Source organism: Octopus bimaculoides, chromosome 28 (genome assembly GCF_046866305.1).
Source record: "Octopus bimaculoides isolate indiv1 chromosome 28, ASM4686630v1, whole genome shotgun sequence".
NCBI lineage: Eukaryota > Metazoa > Mollusca > Cephalopoda > Octopoda > Octopodidae > Octopus > Octopus bimaculoides.
Window position 1 is genome coordinate 3,642,540 of NC_142955.1, and position 23,741 is coordinate 3,666,280.

Sequence of the window (23,741 nt, forward strand, 5' to 3'; positions counted from 1 at the left end):
GAAAATGGATGTCAAAACCTTTATAATACATCAGATGATGTCAGATGATATTGTATTTTCTTTTCTGTTTATTTTTTGTTGTTTTCCCTCATAATTTTGTTTTGTTTCTTCTCAGGTTCTTCTGAGTCCCAGGGTACTGTCAATTCAAGTAGCTGAACCCTCAGTTGGGTCAACATTTGGCAGGCTCTCATCCCATTCATTCTCCACCTTCAGCAGTCTTTCATAATGGTATCTCCAAGCCTCCTTCTTTACAGAATCATTAAACGCAAGTGCACCTTTATCCATGCAGACACATTTCTCCCCTATGACATCACAATTTTCTCTCATACGATGTCTTGCAATCAGAAATACTTCAGTTCTTTGGTCCTCACGTTGCTGAACATTGGCAAACTTCTTCTTTTCTACTTCTCCCTTGGCTATATATATACCTGTCTCCTAGCCTCCCTTCTGGCTATCAAAGTGTGATTATTGTTTTAGGCACTGGGATAAAAGAAAAACGACAAAATTATCCAGTCATATATGGTCTTTAAGAGATAAAGGTGCTGGTTACAACATCCATTGGAAGATCTTAGCCAAGTGTAAACCCTACACCAGTGGCAGTGGAAGGTGCGGTCTATGTGATATGGAAAGATGGCTCATCTGGAAAGGCAGCTTGAACCCTACCACGTGTCTCAATTCAATGACTGAACTTTTCGGATCATGTCCACATGTGACCAAATATTTGCTACGTTTTTGGTCCCTCTGAGGTTACAGATTGGACTGGCTTTCTATTATATATATATTTTTTGTGTCTCTCTATAATAATTTTCTTATACTTTATATATATATTTTTATATATTTTTTAATATTTGTGCTGATGGGCGGCACTGATAGGCTTCCATATAAAGTTTTTTCACTTTTTACCTGAATTTTATATTTTTATATTTTTATTTTTGTATTTTGATATTATTGCATATGTTTTTAATTATTTTTATGTTTTTTACATAGTTATAAGGTTAATGGTTTTTGTATTTTTCCACATATAGTTTTTCTGTTTTTCTCCCCTCCAAACTTTTTTCCGTACGCTTATAGACACGTACAAGGAACTTTATATGTGCGCGCTTGTGAGTGTGCGCGTGGATACGTGCGCATGTAGATATATACGTGCGTACATTGAGATATGTGCGTGCGTGTATGATATGCACAGTTTTAGACGCGTTTTGTCACTACACAGTAATTTCCCTTTGTTTACTTCCCTTTGGGTTTAACGGTCATTTTTCAGGCGAATTTCCGGTAGATGGATAACTGAAGAGATGTTGGAGTGGACCCCCCACCCTGGCATCCGAAACTCGGAGTTTTATCATGGCTACTGAATAAGTGTCATATATTTTTACGGATAAATTCCTCTATTTGCATAATATCGAGGTCTCTTTCTTTTGTTGCCATTCCTGTCAAACACACACATATATATATATATATATATATATATATATATATATATATATGATGGCCGTCCACTCGTGACCGAGGAAGACCATTGCCGACCTTCAGGAACATTGTGCGCTCTACGACTAACTTACATTTTGCATTTGCAGCTCCGTTGGTGGCTAATGAAGCCTGCTCTTGACAAGCATACACAACTGCAAACATTGCAGACCAAGCTTTCCCCATTCACTATACGAGTCGTGCACTTTTGCACAGCTCACTTAAATTCTTCATGCTGGATACGGGCTCTCTCAAAAGTGTTGATCCCCTCCTTAACCTGCTTCCTCCATCTGTGAAGATGACAGGCATTGTTCTCCCAGTCAGTGTCCAGCATATCACAGGCCTTTAATGAGGACTTGACACAGTCCTTAAATCGCAGCCTTGGTTTCTGCCGGAGTCTCCTTCCATTCACAAGTTCTCTATATAGCATCTGCTTAGGAATCCTGCTATCCTTCATTCTAATAAGGTGTCCAGTCCAACATAACCGGTGCTTGTGCACCATCGCACATGTATATATATATACATACATAAATACATACACACACATATATATCACTATATTAGCCAGACTACTAAATGATGTTATACACTGCCAGTGACAATGCACTTCCTTGCATTGTTGTAGCTTTTGAATGATGCCAGCCTGCTGTCTAGGCATGCAGGCCAACACTTTCCCTGGAGGGAAAGTCAGTCCATTGCAGGGTTAACCATTTACAGCTGAGTGGACTGGAGCAACGTGAAATGAAGTGTTTTGCTGAAGAACTTGAGACTGTGAGTCTGTGAATTGAAACCATAATCTTGCAATCTTGAGTGCAACACCCTAACCACTGTGTCTCACACACACACATGCACAATATATGATACCTATATAGATATAAGCAATTTGTGAACCCAAATGTTTGTTGTTTCCAGGTTTCCAGGTTTCTATTATAATAGAAGGATAGAGATTGGTGTCTTACTATAGAGGAGATACTGTGCAATCCCCAATGGGAAAAGGAAGGAGAGAGAGAGAGAGAGAGAGATAGATAGAGAGAGAGAGATGATGTTGGAGGTGCATTGGGACATACCCACAAGATAGAGGGGGTACAGAGGTACAATGGTACAAAGGGTATAGAGGGGATGTTCCATAAGAGTGTGAGGAGAGATGTTTAGGAATGAGGAAGAGGTGACTGTAACAAGTAATGATGAGACAAACTGGGAGGGCTGAGGGGCAGGTATGGTAGGTATGTGACAAAATGTACTGATAGAATAAATATCAGGCTAAAAATTCTTCACGGTGGTGCTCCAACATGGCCACAGTTTAATAACTGAACAAGTAACAGGTAAAAGGATCTATATACAAATAAACACACACATACATATATAGATGTACGTATGCCATAGCAGAGAGCAGAGTCTACAACAAAGGCAGTCAATATCACAGAGCAGAGATTGACAAACCAAAAGATCCTGACTCCATACGAACTTATAGTGGCAGAGCTGATGCTGGGAATGGCCAATGAGTTGGTGCTGACAACAGCAACAACAACAGAAGCATAGCAGCAGCAATGGCAGTGACCAGATGGGTGTCGTTGAGACTTGAGCCTTAAACTGCTGGAAAAGTGGCAGGGACTACTACAACAGTTGTAGCAGACTTGATAATATAGAAAAGGAGAAGAATGATGAAAGAGGGAGGAGATGGATGAAGAGGAGGCAAGTAAGTAAAAACTGGGTCTACATTGATGGAAAATAAGTTGAAAAACAGCCTTAGAAGATCTGACCTCTGTGGCTGTGTTTAAAATCAAAAGTGGTCAACCAGACGACATAAGATGTAGAATGACTGGAAGACATTTGAAATCTGGGGGGAGCCTTTCTCTCTACATGTGTAACCCCTGCCAATGTCTTCCACATAGAAAGAAAGAAGTGGTTGAAGAGGAAGATGAACACAACAATGATGACAAATGTACTCCAGTACTTGACTGGTTCTTTATCAATCATAATGTAAAGTAAAGCTGACCTCACTAGGTATTGAACTCAGGGCACCAGAACAAATACTGGAAACAGTCTTTTAGTAAAATGTGTTAATGCCTTTGCCAACTGACCCCTTTTTACATGAATAAGTTCACTTGCATTACTGTTTGATTTCTATGAATATATTATTGCTTGAGAGAGCATCATTAGGGAAACATAGCCAGGTTGTACCTTGGCCAGGTAATAGCAATTAAATCATTATACGCAGGTGTATGTTGATTGATGTATCTGATGTCACTTTGGAATTTTTTAGTTTATAGACAATTCTCTTGGTTTACTTCAAGAAATATACAAATTTATAACATAGATTATTCTTTCAAATACAAAATCTAAATGTAATCTATAAAAATATATTAAAAATATAATCTTCTAAAATTTAATAGAATGTTTAACTTTTATAATGCCAAAATATTATTTATAAAGTTGAAATATTAAAATATTAAAATTATTTTTAATAAACAGTAAATATATTTGAAATGTAAGAAATATATTTGTTTGAAATATATTAAAACTATGGTTTCTATTGTTGATATTTAACTGAAAGTTAATTCTTTTCTAGCAATGCTATAGTCAAAAACACTCTAGCCATGACCCTCCCATAAGTTGTCATGATTGAATATGTTTTTAGGAGCATTTTTGGGACTGTGTTGTTGGTTTTGTAATAGAGTTTATAATAATTGCAGACAATGTGAATTAATTCTCAAAAGCCATCCATCTGGTAAATAATATCGAAGATGGTGAGAAAACATATTTAATGCATTCCACATTAAAAGGTTGATGGAGGATAAAGATGTGCTGAGAGAGAAAATGTATGTTGTCACCAAATTGTTTAATATTTAAACAATTCTTCTTGTTTGCTTCGAGATATAAAATAGAAATTAAATTACCAGAAAAATTTCATTTATATCCAAAGATTAACATTAAAATAAAAAATTAGTTTCAAAATTGTCATAGATTGAAAGAAGAAAAAGATCAATTAGTAGAGTCAGTAAAATGGTATTTATACTGACACTTTGTGTTCTGGGTTCAAATTCTGGCAAGGCCAACTTTGACTTTTATTATGCATTTGTCAACAATTTAAATACTAGTTTCAGATGGTAGAATTAAATACTGGACAAGACGCCTTGCAATATGTAATGTGGTTCTTTGTGATCTGAGTTCAAATCCCATTGTGGCTACCCTAGGTTGTAGACTTAATGTATCACCTAATTTCACACCATCAGCTGGGCCCTGAGCTGCGTTTAGCAGAGGATTTCTCTTTTCTACGCATTCATGGTAGGCCTCTTATTTTGAGAATGTATTTCTCTCACTCACCACTGTCAGAGACCCTGGAAAAAAAGGGTCATGTGCTGGGCCCTTCTCCCTCAACTAAGCTTTTAAAAAATTAAGTTTATGAAAAACAACTAATTAGTTTATCTGTCATAAAATTAATTCACAAATTTTAAATTTCACTTGAGACTTAGAAATCCATTTTAAACTTAGATGAACATTTCCATTCCATTAATTTCCATCAAATAGTTTTGACATAGCTATAACACAACTATACTTTATATTATATTTGGGAAATGAAATGTTTTACTTATAATGTAACAATGTAAAATGTTTAAACAATGTCTAGTCTATAGTGTGGAAATAAAATAATATCTATATAGCAGTATATTTATGTTTGATATAATTCCAATGAATGTGTAGCAATGTAAATGTGTTGGTAAATTGTGTGTTAATTAAATATCAGAAGAATATTATTTACCAGAGTCAGTTATTGGGTCTTGATTTCGGCTTGAAGTCTTTCTATCTCAGAAATATTGTGTGAGTCTTCTTCGCTCGAATAGCAATGAAAATATGGCAACAGTTAAGAGGATACTTATAATATATCAGGGAGTAGTAGGCATTGCCTCCTCATGTATATATACACATATTTGTGAGTGTGTGTATACATCTATATGTGTATATGTATATATAGATGGATATACACATATTTATACATAAACGTCTGTGTGTATATACATATATGTGTGTGTGTGTGTGTGTGTGTGTGTGTGTGTATAGGTGCAGGAGTGGCTGTGTAGTAAGTAGATTGCTTACCAACCACATGGCTCTAGGTTCAGTCCCACTGCGTAGCACCTTGGGCAAGTGACTTCTACTATAGCATTGGACCAACCGAAGCCTTGTGAGTAGATTTGATAGATGGAAACTGATAGAAGCCCATTGTATATATATATATATATATATATATATATATATATATATATATATATATATATATATAATATATATATATATATATATATATATATATATATATATATATATATATATATATATATATATATATATATATATATATAAACACACACATATAGATATAGGGCAGGGAATTGTCAATTAATTAATAAATTAATAATTAATAATTTTGCCAAGTAGTTCAGTATGCAAAAAACCTTTATTGGTAAAACATTTATAATTATAAACATAATATAGGGATCAGCAAAAGTTGCTTCACCAACATACTGAAAATTTAGAAATAGCAATTAAAACTACTAATTCTATCTACAATTAAGTCTCTAGCGGATAGCGATATTGGAGACTTAATTGTAGTTAGAATTAGTAGTTTTAACTGCTATTTCTAAATTTCCAGTATGTTGGTGAAGCAACTTTTGCTGATCCCTATATTATGTTTATAATTATGTTTTACCGATAAAGGTTTTTTGCATACTGAACTACTTGGCAAAATTGTTAATTATTAATTTATTAATTAATTGACAATTCCCTGCCCTATATCTATCTATCTATCTATCTATCTATCTATCTATCTATCTCTCTCTCTCTATATATATATATATATATATGGGAGAATATACAAAAAATAACAACAGACGAGGACAGGTGGTGTAAATAACAAAAGTATATATTAGTATGACGCTCGGGAATACGGAAAGTCTTTGACGTTTCGAGCTACGCTCTTCAACAGAAAGAATACGGAGACAATATATATATATATATATATATATATATGTATGTGTGTGTTCCACTCCCTCCCTACAACATCGCTTGACAACTGATGCTGGTGCATTTAGGTCCCTGTAACATAGCTGCTTGGCAAAAGAGACCGATACAATAAGTACTAGGCTTACAAAGAATAAATCCTGGGGTCGATTTGCTCAACTAAAGGCGGTGCTCCAGCATAGCCACAGTCAAATGACTGAAACAAGTAAAAGAGTATCAGCCAATGAGTGAGAACTAAACAGCATCAAAATTTGTTAGAAATATAGATGTTTTCGATCTAGTTTGGATTCTTTGCCATCAAATTTGAATTCTTTGCAATCAAATTTGAATTTTTCAATGGGACTTTGTAAGACAAGCTAAAATGCAGAACACAGTCAACAGAAAGAATATTCGATGACCACAAATCGATTCGAAGCTAGTTTCTCGAAATTGGTGCTCGAGCCTTGAAAAAAAAAAAAAACCCCAGTTAAACTACATCAGCCCTATGGCTGATGTAGTTTAACTCTTTTTCTCTGTTTGGAAATGCTTGGTTATCCAAGGCAAAGCAAAGAACAAGTCGGAGCTTTACCAATTGATATCTGAGAAGTTCGTTGAAATAACTCATGATCACTGTGATAGCTTCTACCAAAAGATGCTCCGTTACGTCAGCCTTTCTGAACAAGGGGGGAGATCTTAAACGAATGATTCTTTTTCTATTTTTTGCGTATGATTGAACAGTTCATTCAAGATAATTTGTACATTTTTACAAACTGCAACTTTTTTTGCGAGAAATATCAGTTGGGAAAATTTAAAAACCCTTATCCCAGGATGGCTAATAAACCTGGTCTGATTTGAATCAACAATTGTTGATCATAACTTTTAATCATAAGGGTAATTTCACCCCTCCCCCTCCCCCAAAAATACATAAAATTGCTTTAAAGCGCAGGTTTATGTTACATCTTCCCTCTTCCCGTGGTATGTCTTTTAACTAGACTGTCTATTGTACATGGCATGCACGTGTCTTAGATGACACGTGGACGCATTCAGGCAGGTTGTTATATCAGGATTAGTATGAGCTCATTTTTTTCATTATGCCCACGTATGGTGAATTGCTATTAGTAACAGTATTATGCAAAAGTAATGCTCATAAGTTCTCGATAGCTGCAGAGTTTTCATTTGAGAACTATGCTATTTGAGCTTTCTATTCAAACTTTACCCAAGAGTGACCTTAAAGGAAATAGTCCGTTTGCTTTGAAGTGATGCAAATTGAACAATTTTTAAACAAAATAAGTGACTTCATAAAACGGTTATAAAGAGCAAAGAGCTAACTATTCGAGTTTATCCAACGCGAGTTTGTTGTCTCAAGCTTGGGGTTAGATTGAAGTTCGAGTAACAGTGGGCTCTACTGGATGAGTTAGATAAGACTGACATGTATTCCCTTACGGCTGATGTAGTTTAACTCTTTTTTTCTTCAAGGTTTGAGCACCAATTTCGAGAAATTAGCTTTGAATTGATTTGCGGTCATCGAATATTCTTTCGAGGACGAAGACTCCTACTTTCTACCGTTTGCAACACTTCAGCCCATGCCTGTTGACTGTTTTCTGCCTTTTAGCTTGTCTTACAAAGTCCCTTTGGAAAATTCAAATTTGATAGCAAAGAATCCAAACGAGATCGAAAACATCTATAATAAAGAAAATTTCCTGAAATAACTACCTTCTCACACACACACACACACACACACACACACACACACACACAAACACACACACACATATATATATATATATATGCTTATTTTATATATGTGTGTGTGTGTGTATATATGTATGCATGTATATATATATACATGTGTATGTATATACATACATTCATGTGTAAAAATCCAGGTTTCACGACAGTAACACAACTACGGTGTTTCCCTGGGCCATCCATCCTCTACAAAAGCCATGCTCACATTGCATCACAACACCAAGGCAGAACTTTGTCACCACTGATTCTGCTCTCTTTAACATCATGCCAAGACACATAGGAGAAGGAAAAAAAGGCAATTATGGTATTGAAATGGTTCCTGGGTGAATATCTCCAACAAATTTCAGTTGAACCCTAAACACCCAGATATAACACTGCAAACAAAAATAACTCGTTACTCGAATGGGTTATGGTGCCCACAGAATTACTGTAATGGGAAACATCATTAAATGCCGTTTCTGTTAAGTTAACCATGTACTTGGGGAGTTCTAGCTGAAGCTTCTCTATGTATCTAAGTATATATACTCTTTTACTCTTTTACTTGTTTCAGTCTTTTTGACTGTGGCCATGCTGGAGCACCACCTTTAGTCGAACAATCGACCCCAGGACTTATTCTTTAGAAGCCTAGTACTTATTCTATCGGTCTCTTTTGCCGAACCGCTAAGTTACGAGGACATAAACACACCAGCATCGGTTGTCAAGCGATGTTGGGGGACAAAGACAGACACACAAACACATACACACATACATATATATATACATACGACGGGCTTCTTTCAGTTTCTGTCTACCAAATCCACTCACAAGGCTTTGGTCGGCCCGAGGCTATAGTAGAAGACACTTGCCCAAGATGCCACGCAGTGGGACTGAACCCAGAACCATGTGGTTGGTAAGCAAGCTACTTACCTCACAGCCACTCCTACGCCTATAATATGTACACATATATTAATACATACGTGCATGCACATGCACAAACACACACACACACAACAATCAGTCTGCTGTGTATTGTTGGTCTCCAAATTTGACAATCCTCAATGTTTATTGCACGCAAAAGCATTATGTATTGTTTTTGTTTCCCTGTACACTACCCTATTCTTTCTTTTCTTTCTGTCCATTTCACTCTCTCTCTCTCTCTCTTCAAATAATCACTCTGAAATCATTTGATCCTTGTTCTTCTTTTGATTTCCTTTCCACTCCCTTCCTCTCAACATCTAACAATCCACTTTTGTGTCACAATGGCCAAGTAGCATTCAGACAAAAATAAATACAATTGAAACCTCTTTGCAAACTGATAACACATTCATTTACTGATTCAGGGTCATCTGAAGGGATTTGTTTTTAAAACCCTTAGAAACTAATTTTTCTAATGAATATGCATTGTTCAGTATAAATTTCACTTTCTTTAGTATGAATGCGAATACTTACACCAACGTCACCGCTACCACCACCACTACCACCACCACCACCACCACCACCACCAACAACAACAACAACAACAACTACATTATCACCTTTGTCATCATCATCATCATCATCATCACAATCATTGTGTTAATTATTTTGAATTATTATTTATTAAAAATAAATTTATTCATTCTATTTATTTTTATTTTCTTCTACTGTCTACTGAATAGGTGTTTTTCTTTTTCTTATCACAATGCAATCTTGGCTTTTTTTTGTATATATATACCAGTATTTGGGGCTACTCAGGCCACATTTTAAAGATGAAGAATCTTGCCCTAGAGGCCACACCTTTCAATTGAGCAAACTCAAACTTGCCATGTAAACTCCTCACCACTTTTAACATAGGTGTGCAAATTTTCAGGTCAATCCAACCACATTTACTAACACTTTTGCCTGCACAACTGCCCTTTTCACAAATATATCGTAGATATCTCTCTTGTGCCCTTTTTAAAGCCTAGCCAGGCTCATGGACCCGGTTTCCCAGTTTCTATGGTGTATACGTTCCCCAGCTGGACAGGACGCCAGTCCATCGCAGAGTTACTCATTTTTTGCCAGCTCAGTGGAACTGGAGCAACGTGAAATGAAGTGTCTTGCTCAAGAACACAACGCGCCGCCCAGTCCAGGAATTGAAACCACAATCTTACGATCATGATGCTGACACCCTAACCACTAAGCCATGCGCCTCCACAATATTATATATATATATATATATATATATATATATATGTATATATATATATATATATATATATATATATATATATATATATATATGTATATATATATATATATATATATATATATATATATATATATATATATATATATATATATATATATATATATATATATATATATATATATATGTATGTATATATATATATATATATATATATATATATATATATATATATATATATATATATATATATATATATATATATATATATATATATATATATATATATATATATATATAAGTTCCATTAGAGGTTAAATTAGCCCTAATTAAGGGATGGTAACATTCAAGGAGTTACTGGTTGAATACCTAATATGTTTAGGGAAAATGATAGGTTTCTATATAAACCATAGTTTGTAATCATTCAAATGTAAATAAGAAAATGGAAATGTACCCTTTAATAAACTTCAATAAAATTTATTGTAAGCAAAATCAAATATATACACACACACACACACATATATATACACACACACACACACATATATATATATATATATATATATATATATATATGCGAGTAAAAATAAATACAAAAAAGGTGGGTTTTTTTGTATGATTGTGTATAGAGGAATATATTATTTAGTTTAAAAGAGTTCCAACACTGTCTGTTTTTTATGTTTTATTTATATTCCTGCAGAACCAATGTGGGGTATAGAATATGGAATATACAATATATAATATAAAATAAAATAAAATAAAAATGGATGGCACCATGAAAGAAAGTATTGAATGTAGATGAAATATTGAGTGTTCAATATAAAGGATCAAATATATAAATATATAAATATAAATATATAAAGGCGACTCGAGTTTCAGGGCTATTTCCCTTCGTCATGGCCGGTATGACAGACTACACGATGATGGAGCTCTGAATACTACAAATTGAATATATATATATGTGTGTATGTGTGTGTGTATATATATATATATATATATATAAACATACATATATGATGGGCTTCTTTTAGTTTCTACCTACCAGATCCACTCACAAGGCTTTGGTCGGCTTAAGGTTCATTTAAAAGACACTTGCCTAAGGTGCCACACAGTAGGATTGAACCTGGAAACATGTGGTTGGGAAGCAAACTTCTTACCACAGAGCCTGGCCAATGCCAGTTTGCATGACTGGCACACGTGTTGGTGGCATGTAAAAAGCACCATTCAAGTGTGGCTGATGCTAGTGCCACCTAACTGGCTCTCATGCAAGTGGCACAAGGTGGCATTAGGAATGGCATCCAGCTGTAGAAACCTTGTCAAAATGAGATTGGAACCTGGTCCAGCCCCTCAGTTTGCCAGTTCTCAGTCAACTTGTCCAACCCATGCCAGCATAGAAAACAGACGTTAAACACTGATGATGATGATTATATATATATATATATATATGAATTGATTTGTTTGTTCACAACATCTTCTCACACACATTCCTAAACTACTCCAAGATATACTCTGACATGTGGGTTCCATTACTTTCTCTGCTGATTATATTCGTAGTCTTCTTGTTGTTTATGTTAATTTGGGGGCACCAGTCTCAAGGATTTTATTTCAGAAAATCGACCCCAAACATATTCACTCAGTCCCTACTACTGAAAGAAGAAACCAAACCTAGACACAAAGTTTTGGAAAGGAGACTTTATAAAAAAATATGTAATACATTCATTTAGCTGTTGTTTCTAGCTTCAACTTATATTTAATTGAGCATTTGTAACTGCTTTTCAGTTTTGTATTAATTTCATTGGAATAATTAAAAGGAAATTAAAGTCTAATTTAAAAAGAAAATGAAATTCATGATGTATAAGAAGTAAATGAAAGCAAGGGCTGCTAGAAATAGTAGCCAAATCTACATTGAAACAACACCATACTACCTCATGTAACTCCATTCATATTTATATATGAGCTGATAGATATTGAAGCCAATGAAAATGATAGTTAGAGATGTTTGAAATAGCAGCCAAATGCCCCTCCAATCTACTGTACTTCTGAAATAAACTTCAGTTTATAAATTCTACACCTATTAGTCATGCAAAACAAAAGAAATACAAAGAGTCCATTAAACTGAGACATTTCATATGCTAGAAACAACAGCAAGACTTCAGCAAAAATATATGTGAAGAAGGATACAGAAAATACTGAGAGGGAAGCAGAAAGAAAAGAGATTTAAATATATAATGTTTCAATACTTAATGTATGCTAGAGTTACTGCAAGAAATAGCAGCCAAATCTCACAGCTGTCTATTTATCAGTGGTTCCCAACCTTTTTTATGCTCCACCCCTCTAAAAACCTTTAATATGTTCTCACACCCCTTAGATAATTTATATAAGAATAAAGGTGCCTGGAGCAATTACCCTCTTTCACCCTATATAAATCTGGCCCTACTCACACCCTTTGGAATGCTATCTCACATCTCGAAGCAGTGCATGCACCCCTGGTTGGGAAACTCTGCATCTAAATATATATACATTCTTTTATTCTTTTACTTGTTTCAGTTATTTGACTGCAGCCATGCTGGAGCACCACATTAAAGGGTTTTAATTGAACAAATTGACCCCAGGATTTACTTTTGCAAGCCTAGTATTTATTCTATCAGTCTCTTTTGCCAAACTAATTTATAGGGATGTAAACAGACCAACATAGGTTGTCAAGTGATATTGATATGGGGTAGGGTTCAGATATACACAAATGAATATATATATATATATATATATATATATATATATATAATCATAAATATATAGGGATTGACAGTAACCTGCTTCTCCAACATACTGAGAATTCAGAAATAGCAGTCAAAGAACTACTGATTTCAAAACTACAAATTATTACTCCAGATTGATAGCGATATTTTTGATACACACAGAACAAAAAACAATAGAGAAGAGTAAAAAACACTTGCCTTTAGTTAATTTAGTACAATTGTTTCACAGTTAAGAGTACATAATACTCTATTCTGATCTTCAGAATAGAGTATTATGTACTCTTAACTGTGAAACAATTGTACTAAATTAACTAAAGGCAAGTGTTTTTTACTCTTCTCTATTGTTTTTTGTTCTGTGTGTATCAAAAATATCGCTATCAATCTGGAGTAATAATTTGTAGTTTTGAAATCAGTAGTTCTTTGACTGCTATTTCTGAATTCTCAGTATGTTGGAGAAGCAGGTTACTGTCAATCCCTATATATTTATGATTATAAATTATTTACCGAAGAAGGTTTTTTTCATACTGAGCTACCCGGCAGAATTGTTAATTATTAATTTTATTACTAATTGATGATTCCCTGCCCTGCATATCTATATATATATATATATATATATTACAAATTAAAAGGGTAAAGGATTATCAATTTATTAATTAATAAATCAATTAACAATTAGCAATTTTTACCAAGCCCATTTTACCATGCCTTTGTGAGTTACAAGTGATGCTATCTGTGGGATTCTCAGCTTTTTTAGCTGCTATTTCTGAACTTCGGTATATGGTGAAGCAAATATTTGCTGATCCCTTAATTATATTTATATATATATATATATATATGTGTGTGTGTGTGTGTGTGTGTGTGTGTATTTCTGTTGTACTGTAGGCACAAGGCCTGAAATTTTTGGGGAGGGGGCTAGTTAATTACATTGGCCCCTAATGTTTCGCTGGCACTTGATTTATTGACCCTGAAAAATTAAAGGCAGTCAACCCCAATGAAATTTGAACTCAGAATGTGACAGGTGAAACACCGCTAAGTACTTCATCCAGCGCGCGTGCAGTTCTGCCAGCTCGCCTCTCTCTCCCTCTCCCCCTCTATTCTGTATATAAAAAAAAGTTTGGCTACTTTTTCTAGCAGTTCATGCAACCACATACAGGCTCTGTCGTTGGTCTGTCTCAGTAAGAATTTTGTTATTTAGCCTCAAATCAAGCAAACCGTCTTTATAGGGATAATCTTGGACATTACATATAATGGGTGTATGATTTAGGTAGGGGGATACTTTGGCTGCTATTTTTAGCGTGTCGAGCGACCGGGTAGAGGCTCCTTGATTTAACCACAAGCATAAACATTCACCTTATAAAGAGATAATTACTGCACATCATAGAACTAAATTACCTGAACTAACATATCAAGTAGGAGAAACTATTGACAAATTAAACTTGTCTGAATAGTTCCGGTGTCCCGTGTTAAAAATCTCCAATATAATTTAATACCGTGCTCCCTCGTCTCTCATTCACTGCGTTCCTGTACTTCCTCTCTCCATCTTCAGACTTGACACTTTCTCGCCACTTCATTCCTCCGTCTTATATATTTATCATTCACAAGGTATATACTTTCTATATTCAACTAATTTGTTTTCTCTGTTGTTTTATGAGAATAAATATAAGGTGTGAGGGACAGCAAAACGAATAATTTCTGGTTTTTCATTATTTTCTTTGTCCTTTTGAATCATCTTTGAGAGAAATTGGTTAGCAGAGTTTTCGTTGAAGTTGAGAGAGTTTGAAACATAACCAGGTGAGGTATTTGTTTTCTAGAAATGTTCCCCTCAACTCTGACCTCATTGTAATTAAGGTTGCTAATAAAATATCTGTATAATTCTTGCTGCTTAACAATCAATATTCTTTTTCTGTGTTTTATTTCATGTCAATTTTTTCCCCTCACTATGTCTAATTCGATAATTTTCAAGTTTCAAAAAATTATGTCTAACCTGGGGTAAATGAGTCATGACTAATTTTTAAGATTTCATCACTTAATAAATGTTTTTTTTCTTACACACACACACAGACATGGATTTACTTGGTGTTGGACAAGGTGATGAAAATTTAAATAAAAAAATTTTTTTGTTTGTTTTAATCTCAGTAACGGACCACTCTTGGGCTAAACAGTAAGTGGATCATGAAGTTATAGAGAATACATTGAGTTTTTTTTTTTTTTAGTCGCGTGTCGTTCATTTCGTATCAGGTTTCATTTCCCCATCTTCCCTCTTTCATTCAACCTAGATATTTAAAGTTTTTGTTGGATTTCTTTAAATGTATTCAGAGAAGGCCATTTGCTTAACTGCTGTAGTTTTTGTTAGGTAGTGAATATTTATTAAAAAAGTTACGAAAGGCGTAGGAGTGACTGTGTAGTGTAGCTTGGGTAGAGATGGACTATATGTAATCTGAACCTTTCCCCCCCCTTATTTATAAATTTTTTTTACGGAATCCCACGTTTTAGGCTATGGAGATTCCGATTCTGAAAAAAAATTTTTTGAAAAATTTCAATTCCCTCCCCCCCACCAAGCAGGCTATTTACATGCTAGAAATAACAGCCAAATCTCACAAAACTAGTGTTAGGGTTAGGGTTTGAGTTAGGGTTTTTTGAAAAATTTCAATTCCCCCCCCCCCCCCACCAAGCAGGCTATTTACATGCTAGAAATAACAGCCAAATCTCACAAAACTAGTGTTAGGGTTAGGGTTACTGTCAGGGTTAAAGTTAGGTTTACCCTGTGGATCTATATAAAAACCGGGGGGGGGGGGATCGAAATTTTGAAATTGAGATTTTTGAAATTTTTTTTCCAGAATCGGATTCTCCATGGTCTGAAACATAGGATTCCGTAAAAAAAAAAAAAAAATTTAAAAGGGGGTGTATACCCAGATTACATATACTCCATCTCCACCATAGCTTGCTTACCATCCTCATGGTTCTGGGTTCAGTCCCACTGCGTGGCACCTTGGGCAAGTGTCTTCTACTATAGCCTCGGGCCGACCAAAGCCTTGTGAGTGGAAACTGAAACTGAAAGAAGCCCATCGTATTTATATATATATATATGTGTGTGTATGTTTGTGTGTCTATGTTTGTCCTCCCAGCATCGCTTGACAACCAATGGTGGTGTGTTTATGTCCCCGTAACTTAGCGGTTGGGCAAAAGAGACCGATAGGATAAGTACTAAGCTTCCAAAGAATAAGTCCTGGGGTTGTTTTGCTCGACTAAAAAGGCTGTGCTCCATCATGGCCGCAGTCAAATGACTGAAACAAGTAAAAAAGTAAGCAAATGAAGATTTGGACTGTTGTATTTTAAAAGTATGGTTAAAAAACAAGTTTGAGAAAAAGAAAAAAATTTAGATTATATGGAGTAGGGTGCGAATGGAAAAATTGAAAAAAAAAATATTTTTTTGCATAATTTGTACGAGATACAGTGTGAGAAACAAATTCACAAAAGTTTTCTGAAAATACCAAAAAGTGAAATGGTTAGGGTTAAAAAGTGTGCTGTGGTCACAATTCTGCTATGCCAAAATTATCCCATGTAATAAGCTAGTTCCAGCATAATGTATGCTATACCTGCACAAATGTAGCCTTTCCCCTATTGACTTTCTTTCATCATAACTTCCAGAAAATGGATATTCTTTAACTCTTTAGCATTTAAACTGGTTATATCCTGCCTCCGTGGAGGCACAATGGCCCAGTGGTTAGGGCAGCGGACTCGCGGTCATAGGATTGCGGTTTCGATTCCCAGACCGGGCGTTGTGAATGTTTATTGAGCGCAAACACCTAAAGCTCCACGAGGCTCCAGCAGGGAGTTGGTGGCGAACCCTGCTGTACTCTTTCGCCACAACTTTCTCTCACTCTTACTTCCTGTTTCTGTTGTGCCTGTAATTCAAAGGGTCAGCCTTGTCACACTGTGTCACGCTGAATATCCCCGAGAACTACGTTAAGGGTACACGTGTCTGTGGAGTGCTCAGCCACTTGCACGTTAATTTCATGAGCAGGCTGTTCCGTTGATCGGATCAACTGGAACCCTCGATGTCGTAAGCGACGGAGTGCCAACAACAACAACAACAATCCTGCCTCCAAACTGGTCAGATGTGGCCCCTCACTCCAATCTTACAATATCATTCTAGAAATTAAGTTACCTCATCGACATCTCAAAACTTCAAGATAATGCATGATTAATTCAAAACATTGTGAATAAATAAATATTACATTTAACAGAGTAAATGCTAAAGGATTAATGAAACTTTCTACAAATACATCTCAGATGTTGTAGATTTTGGGCATGCTTACATATCAATTCTCCCGCAGCTGCTAAACATTCTGATTCTAATTGAGGTTTAACAAAGTGAATGTGATAAACACAAAGATCACAGTTATAGGTTTTTTTTTTTTTTAGTTTTATTCACTTCTCTTTTTTTTTTTTTTTTTTATCAATGTAATGTTTTTGTTCTTTAATGTCATGGAACTCATAACATGCCTGGAAAAAAAGATTACCCTTTGATCTGAGCCAGAAATGGTTATATTCGCCCATGCTATAGCATGTTTTGTACCTTATCAATTGAGCGAAAACACCTAAAGCTCCACGAGGCTCCGGCAGGGGGTTGGTGGCGAACCCTGCTGTACTCTTTCGCCACCAAAATGTTTATAGCTATAATCACTCTATGCTTATGTATGTACATATATATATATATATATATATATATATATATATATATATATAGTTTTAGGGAAAACTATATATTTTATCTATAAAGCTCAATTTAATTTTACTTTTTTATAAATTGATTTTAATTGAGTTTTTACCTGTAATTTTGGATTTTGTCCCTAATATATATATATATATATATATATATATATATATATATATATATATATTTATTTATGTATGTATTTGTTTAATGTATCAAGAGTTGACAGCCAGAGTTTCTCCCCAAGCACTCAACTTATGTAACATACACACACATGATGTGTGAGGTGATATATGCTTGACAAGACCTGTTGAGTCAAGTAAAACCAAAATCGTAGCTGTGGCCAGTGCCCCCTGACTGGCTCCTGTTCCAGTGGCACATAAAAAGCACCATCCAAATGTGGCCGTTGCCAGTACCCGCTGACTGGCTCCTGTGCCGGTGGCAAGTAAAAGTGCTATCTGAACGTGATCGATGCCAGGACTGCTTAACTGTCCCACGTGCCAGTGGCACGTAAAAAGCACCATCTGAACATGGCTGATGCCAGAACCCACTGACTAGCCCCTGTTCCCGTGGCACATGTGAAGCACTATCTGAATATGATCGAAGCCAGGCCTGCCTGACTGGCTCTTGTGTCGGTGTCATGTAAAAAGCACCCACTACACTCTCAGAGTGGTTGGTATTAGGAAGGGCATCCATCTGTAGAAACATTGCCAGATCAGATTGGAGCCTGGTGCAGTCGCTGGCTCTCCAGACCTCAGTCCTATGCCAGCATAGAAAACGGACATTAAACGATGATGATGCTGATATATATATATATATATATATATAATTCATTGAGTTCTATATCAAATGATGTTTGCACAACATAAAATCTATTTTAATGTTTTACAATTTTTACATTTCAAATGTGTATGTATGCATGTGTACATAAGGTAAGAATTCCCATTGACCAGGTTCACCTAGAACTAAACAAGAACAACGAACTACAAAGGATGTCTTTATGTGGCCTCTCCACTGCTAGGAGATACATTTCCTTGAAATTGGACCTTTCATTTCTGGAAAACTGAGGACTATATTAGATTATGTGGCCTTTGCTACACAATACAAAAGAAACAGATGGAATATTCTTGATCATAGTTCTGGTCACTCAGAGCTGACCAGGGGCTACACACCAACAATAACAATGATGCAAAGATGAATGATGTTTCTGGAGATCAAAGAATGTTAATGTCCACTATTCTGTAATTTAGCACGTATACCATATGAAATTGTAACTAGTTTATAATCCTTTACTTGTTTTGGTCATTAGACTGAGGCCATGCTGGGGCAGTGCCTTGAAGAATTTTTAGTCAATGAATTGACCCCAGTACTTATATTTTAAGCCTGGGACTTATTCCATCAGTTTTTTTTTTTTTGCCAAACTACTAAATTATAGGGATGTAAACACAGATTCCCGTTGTCAAGCAGTGGTGGATGAGAAACACACACACACACACACACGCACGCAAAAGCTTCTTTCAGTTTCTGTCTACCAAATCTACTGAGAAAGCTTTGGTTGGCCTGAGGCTGTAGTAAAAGACACTCACCTAGGATGCCATGCAGTGAGATTGAGCCTGGAACCATGTGATTAAGAAGCAAAGTCCTTACCATACTACCACACGTATGAGGTTGTATGATGTAATTTTATAACACACTACAAGTAAATTCTAGTTACTTGATTAAAGATTTACACTTGGAGTTTACCACTGGAGAAATGTAAAATTTCCACTGTTTTATATCAATTTTTAAAATATCCTCTTTAATTTATACTATATTTTCATTATTTCAGAATACCATATAGCAGTGGAATTAAAGAATTTCTTTTGCCTTGGACACAGAATACTTATCATCTCTGAAGAATTCAAGATGTTATACCAAACTGATATTGCTCTGTTTGCTCAGATCTATTGAGAGAGTTACAGTAACGTATTTTCTCTGAATGACAAATTTCTTTATTTTATAGTATGGAGAGTGTACAAGATCATTTTTGCATTTTAATTCAGTTGGGATTGTACAAGAGTTTTCAGTATCTCTAGGTACCAATTGATGAGCAAAATAAGTATTTGTTTGGGATAAAAGGAAAGAAGAAAACATTTGATTGTCATGGTGAGAGAAGGAAAAATAATGGCTAATGAAGTGTGTAATAACAATTTTGAATGTAAATCAGAGTCTGAAGGCATTGATTTTACTGATGAGATACCAACAGAGGCAGATAAACCATCATACCGCTGTGATACCTGTGGCAAATCATTCTCTCAAAAAAGTAACCTCACCAGACACAAATACACTCATACAGGAGAGAAACCATATCGCTGTGATATCTGTGGTAAATCATTTTCTCACAATAGTTACGTAAATAAACACAAATATATTCATAGAGGAGAAAAGCCATATTGTTGTGATATCTGTGGTAAATCATTCTCCAAGTTAGATCATTTAGTTATACACAAACGCACTCACACAGGAGAGGAACCCTATCACTGTGAAATCTGTGGTAAATCATTCTCGGTGAAACGGAATTTAACTACACACAAACACATTCATACAGGAGAAAAACCATATCATTGTGATGTTTGTGGGAAAGCATTCTCTGGTGGAAGTAACCTAACTAGACACAAACGCATTCATACAGGAGAAAAGCAATATCACTGTGAAATTTGTGGTAAATCACTCACTAGTAGGTGCAACTTAAATAGGCACAAATACACTCATACAGGAGATGAACCATATAACTGTGATATCTGTGGTAAATCTTTATCTACTAAGAGTACTTTAACTGCTCACAAAAGTAGTCATACTGGAGAAAGACCATATTGCTGTGACATTTGTGGTAAATCATTTCCTTCAAGTAGTAATTTAAACAGACACAGACGCTTACATTCAGGAGAAAAACCATTTCACTGTGATGTCTGTGGTAAATCATTTTCTGAAAGTAGTAACTTAACTGCGCATAGACGTCATCATACAGGAGAAAAACCACATCACTGTGATATCTGTGGCAAATCATTCTTTAAGGTAGATAGCTTAGATAAACACAAACGCATTCACACAGGAGAAGAACCATATCACTGTGATATCTGTGGTAAATCATTCACTGGTAGAAGTAATTTAACTACTCACAAACGTATTCATACAGGAGAAAAACCATATCAGTGTCATCTTTGTGGTAAATCATTCTCTGCTGGAAGCACCTTAACTAGACACAAATATATTCACACAGGTGAGAAACTGTTTCAGTGTGATGTCTGTGATAAATCATTCTCACAGAAAACTAGCTTAGCTAGACACAAATACATTCATACAGGAGAAAGACCTTTTCATTGTGACATCTGTGGAACATCGTTCCATGATGGGAGTGCTTTAACTACTCATAAACGTATTCATACAGGAGAGAAGCCATATCGCTGTGATATCTGTGGTAAGCCATTTCCCACGAGTAGTAGTGTAACTGATCACAAGCGCATTCATTCAGGAGAGAAACCATATCATTGTGATGTCTGTGGTAAATCATTTGCTCAGGGTGGTAACTTAATTCAACACAAACGCATTCATACAGGAAAAAGGCCACATCACTGTGAAATCTGTGGTCAATCATTCCCTAAATTAGAGAGGTTAACCAGACACAAACGCATTCATACGGGTGAGAAACCATATCACTGTGATATCTGTGGTAAATCATTCTCTCGACATGATTGTCTATATATACACAGACGCATTCATACAGGAATGAAACCACATCTCTGTAACATCTGTGGTAAATCATTTGCTCAGAGAACACAGTTAACCACACATGTATGTGTTCATACAAAACAATAACTGGGTCAGTGTCAAAAAGTTTTTCATATGAGAAGCGTCTAACAATAATTCATATGACATATTTCCAGATGGAAGGAAAGAAACTTGATTTATTTGTTATGTATTTTCATATATCAGAGATAACATCACTGTACAGTTATTATCTATATATATATATATATATAATGCTATATGCATTTGTATATATTCTTTTACTCTTTTACTTGTTTCAGTCATTTGACTGTGGCCATGCTGGAGCACCACCTTTTAGTCGAGTAAATCGACTCCAGGACTTATTCTTTGTAAGCCTAGTACTTATTCTATCGGTCTCTTTTGCCGAACCGCTAAGTTACGGGGACGTAAACACATCAGCATCGGTTGTCAAGCGATGTTGGGGGGACAAACACGGACATGCAAACATATACACACACATATATATATACATACATATGACAGGCTTCTTTCAGTTTCCATCTACCAAATCCACTCACAAGGCTTTGGTCGGCCCGAGGCTATAGTAGAAGACACTTGCCCAAGGTGCCACGCAGTGGGACTGAACCCGGAACCATGTGGTTGGTAAGCAAGCTTTAAAGCCACATTCTGTGCAGACTTTTATGTTAAATCCTGTGGAGGGCTAATTGGGCCTGTAGCTCAAAACTAAAGAGAACAGTAATAATAAGGCATTTATTGGTAGCCTACCAACTCCGATTTCTATCACAGATTATCACATTTGGAGACTTTTGTATCACTGACATTTGGAGATCACTGTAAAGCAGCAGGAAAAACAATATTTTTGGTTTTACCATTTGGTGTGAGAATGAAGAGATTGTTGCCATTTCTAACTCTGGAACAACGAACATAGAACTGACCATGAGAAAGGCTAACCAACCATTTTCAGTGATTGTCCTTGACTCTTGTTAATTGACATTGAAAAAACTAACTCTTGGAAATTGAAATCGCTTGAATTTAAAGGGTGTCAGCTGGAATCAATGGAATTTTTGGTATAAACACATTTTCTTCCTTTCCTTGTCCAGTGAGGATTGTTGCTTCCAAAAGATGTAGATGCATTTGCCTGACAGTCAGTCTTGTTCCATTGCACAGCTTTTTAGGATCCAGATTTCTCAAAAGCATGATTGGAACTTCTTTCTTCAATGTCAATTTGTGAGAAGGCATTTGAACAACTGGGGAGGAGAGAAAAATATATGTGTATGTATATATATATATATATATATCATCATCATCATCATCATCGTTTAACGTCAGCTTTCCATGCTAGCATGAGTTGGACGATTTGACTGAGGACTGGTGAAACTGGATGGCAACACCAGGCTCCAATCTGATTTGGCAGGGTTTCTACAGCTGGATGCCCTTCCTAACGCCAACCACTCAGTGTAGTGGGTGCTTTTACGTGTCACCCGCATATTAATATATGACAAGTGATGACATAGCATTGGAAACTGACATTTTTTCCTCCCCATTTTTGATGACTGATATTTATGCTGCAAAAAAAAATCTGTTTTCAATCAAACTTACATTTGTTCACGCAGCATTCACATTGAGACACACTCAATCACAAATATACATTCATTAGCACACATCAACTGAAGGCTAAAATGTTGACATTAAACAGAATATATTAACTTTTTTCTTTGCTTCATTTCTTCTATTATACTATTCCTTTGATTTGTATATATATACTTTTCTTTTTGTGAGTAACACTTAACCATTTGAAGCTGTTGAAGTTTTCCCATTTTATGTGATTTACTTTTTATATCATTCAATACAAGCTCTAAATTATTCAACTCAGGCTGGAGCTGTTGTTTTTTTGTATTCAAAAGTTCATTCTGCCTTTTTCTTTCTCTCATAATGCTAAACCAATTACTTACCAGCCACCTAACCACTTATCAGCCTGGTGGGCATGACTTCCTCACCAGAGAGAGATAGACAGATGCTTGTAAATGCAAAGTCCTTTCCCAATGAGAAGCGTACAACTCACATAGGTTAGTGGTTACTGCCTTCAAACTTAGGGCAAGACTGACACAAAGATGCCAACTGGTCTGGAAAAGAAGTTATAGAAGCT

The 23,741-nt window shown here is 35.5% G+C and overlaps 2 protein-coding genes across 3 annotated transcripts in view; one reads left to right on the top strand and one right to left on the bottom strand.

Annotated features, from left to right (window-relative positions):
• LOC106870252 (uncharacterized) overlaps positions 1–5,376 on the bottom strand; it is a 16,592-nt gene extending 11,216 nt beyond the window's left edge. Inside the window, exon 1 of the mRNA XM_014916271.3 lies at positions 5,225–5,376. The gene's annotated coding sequence lies outside the window, so the exon portion shown is untranslated. The remainder of the gene's footprint in view (positions 1–5,224) is intronic.
• Positions 5,377–14,327: 8,951 nt separating this feature from the next.
• Positions 14,328–23,307, top strand: LOC149130480 (uncharacterized). Of its 2 annotated transcripts, none has more exons than XM_089343848.1 (2): positions 14,328–14,712; positions 19,656–23,307. In XM_089343848.1, exon 2 carries the CDS (start codon positions 19,970–19,972, stop codon positions 21,680–21,682), a length of 1,713 nt encoding a protein of 570 aa, XP_089199974.1. In that variant the 5' UTR covers positions 14,328–14,712; positions 19,656–19,969; the 3' UTR covers positions 21,683–23,307. The 2 variants fall into 2 exon arrangements, with proteins under 2 accessions (XP_089199974.1, XP_089199973.1); XM_089343847.1 differs by lacking the exon at positions 14,328–14,712 and adding an exon at positions 14,719–14,901.
• The last annotated feature ends 434 nt before the right edge of the window (positions 23,308–23,741 follow it).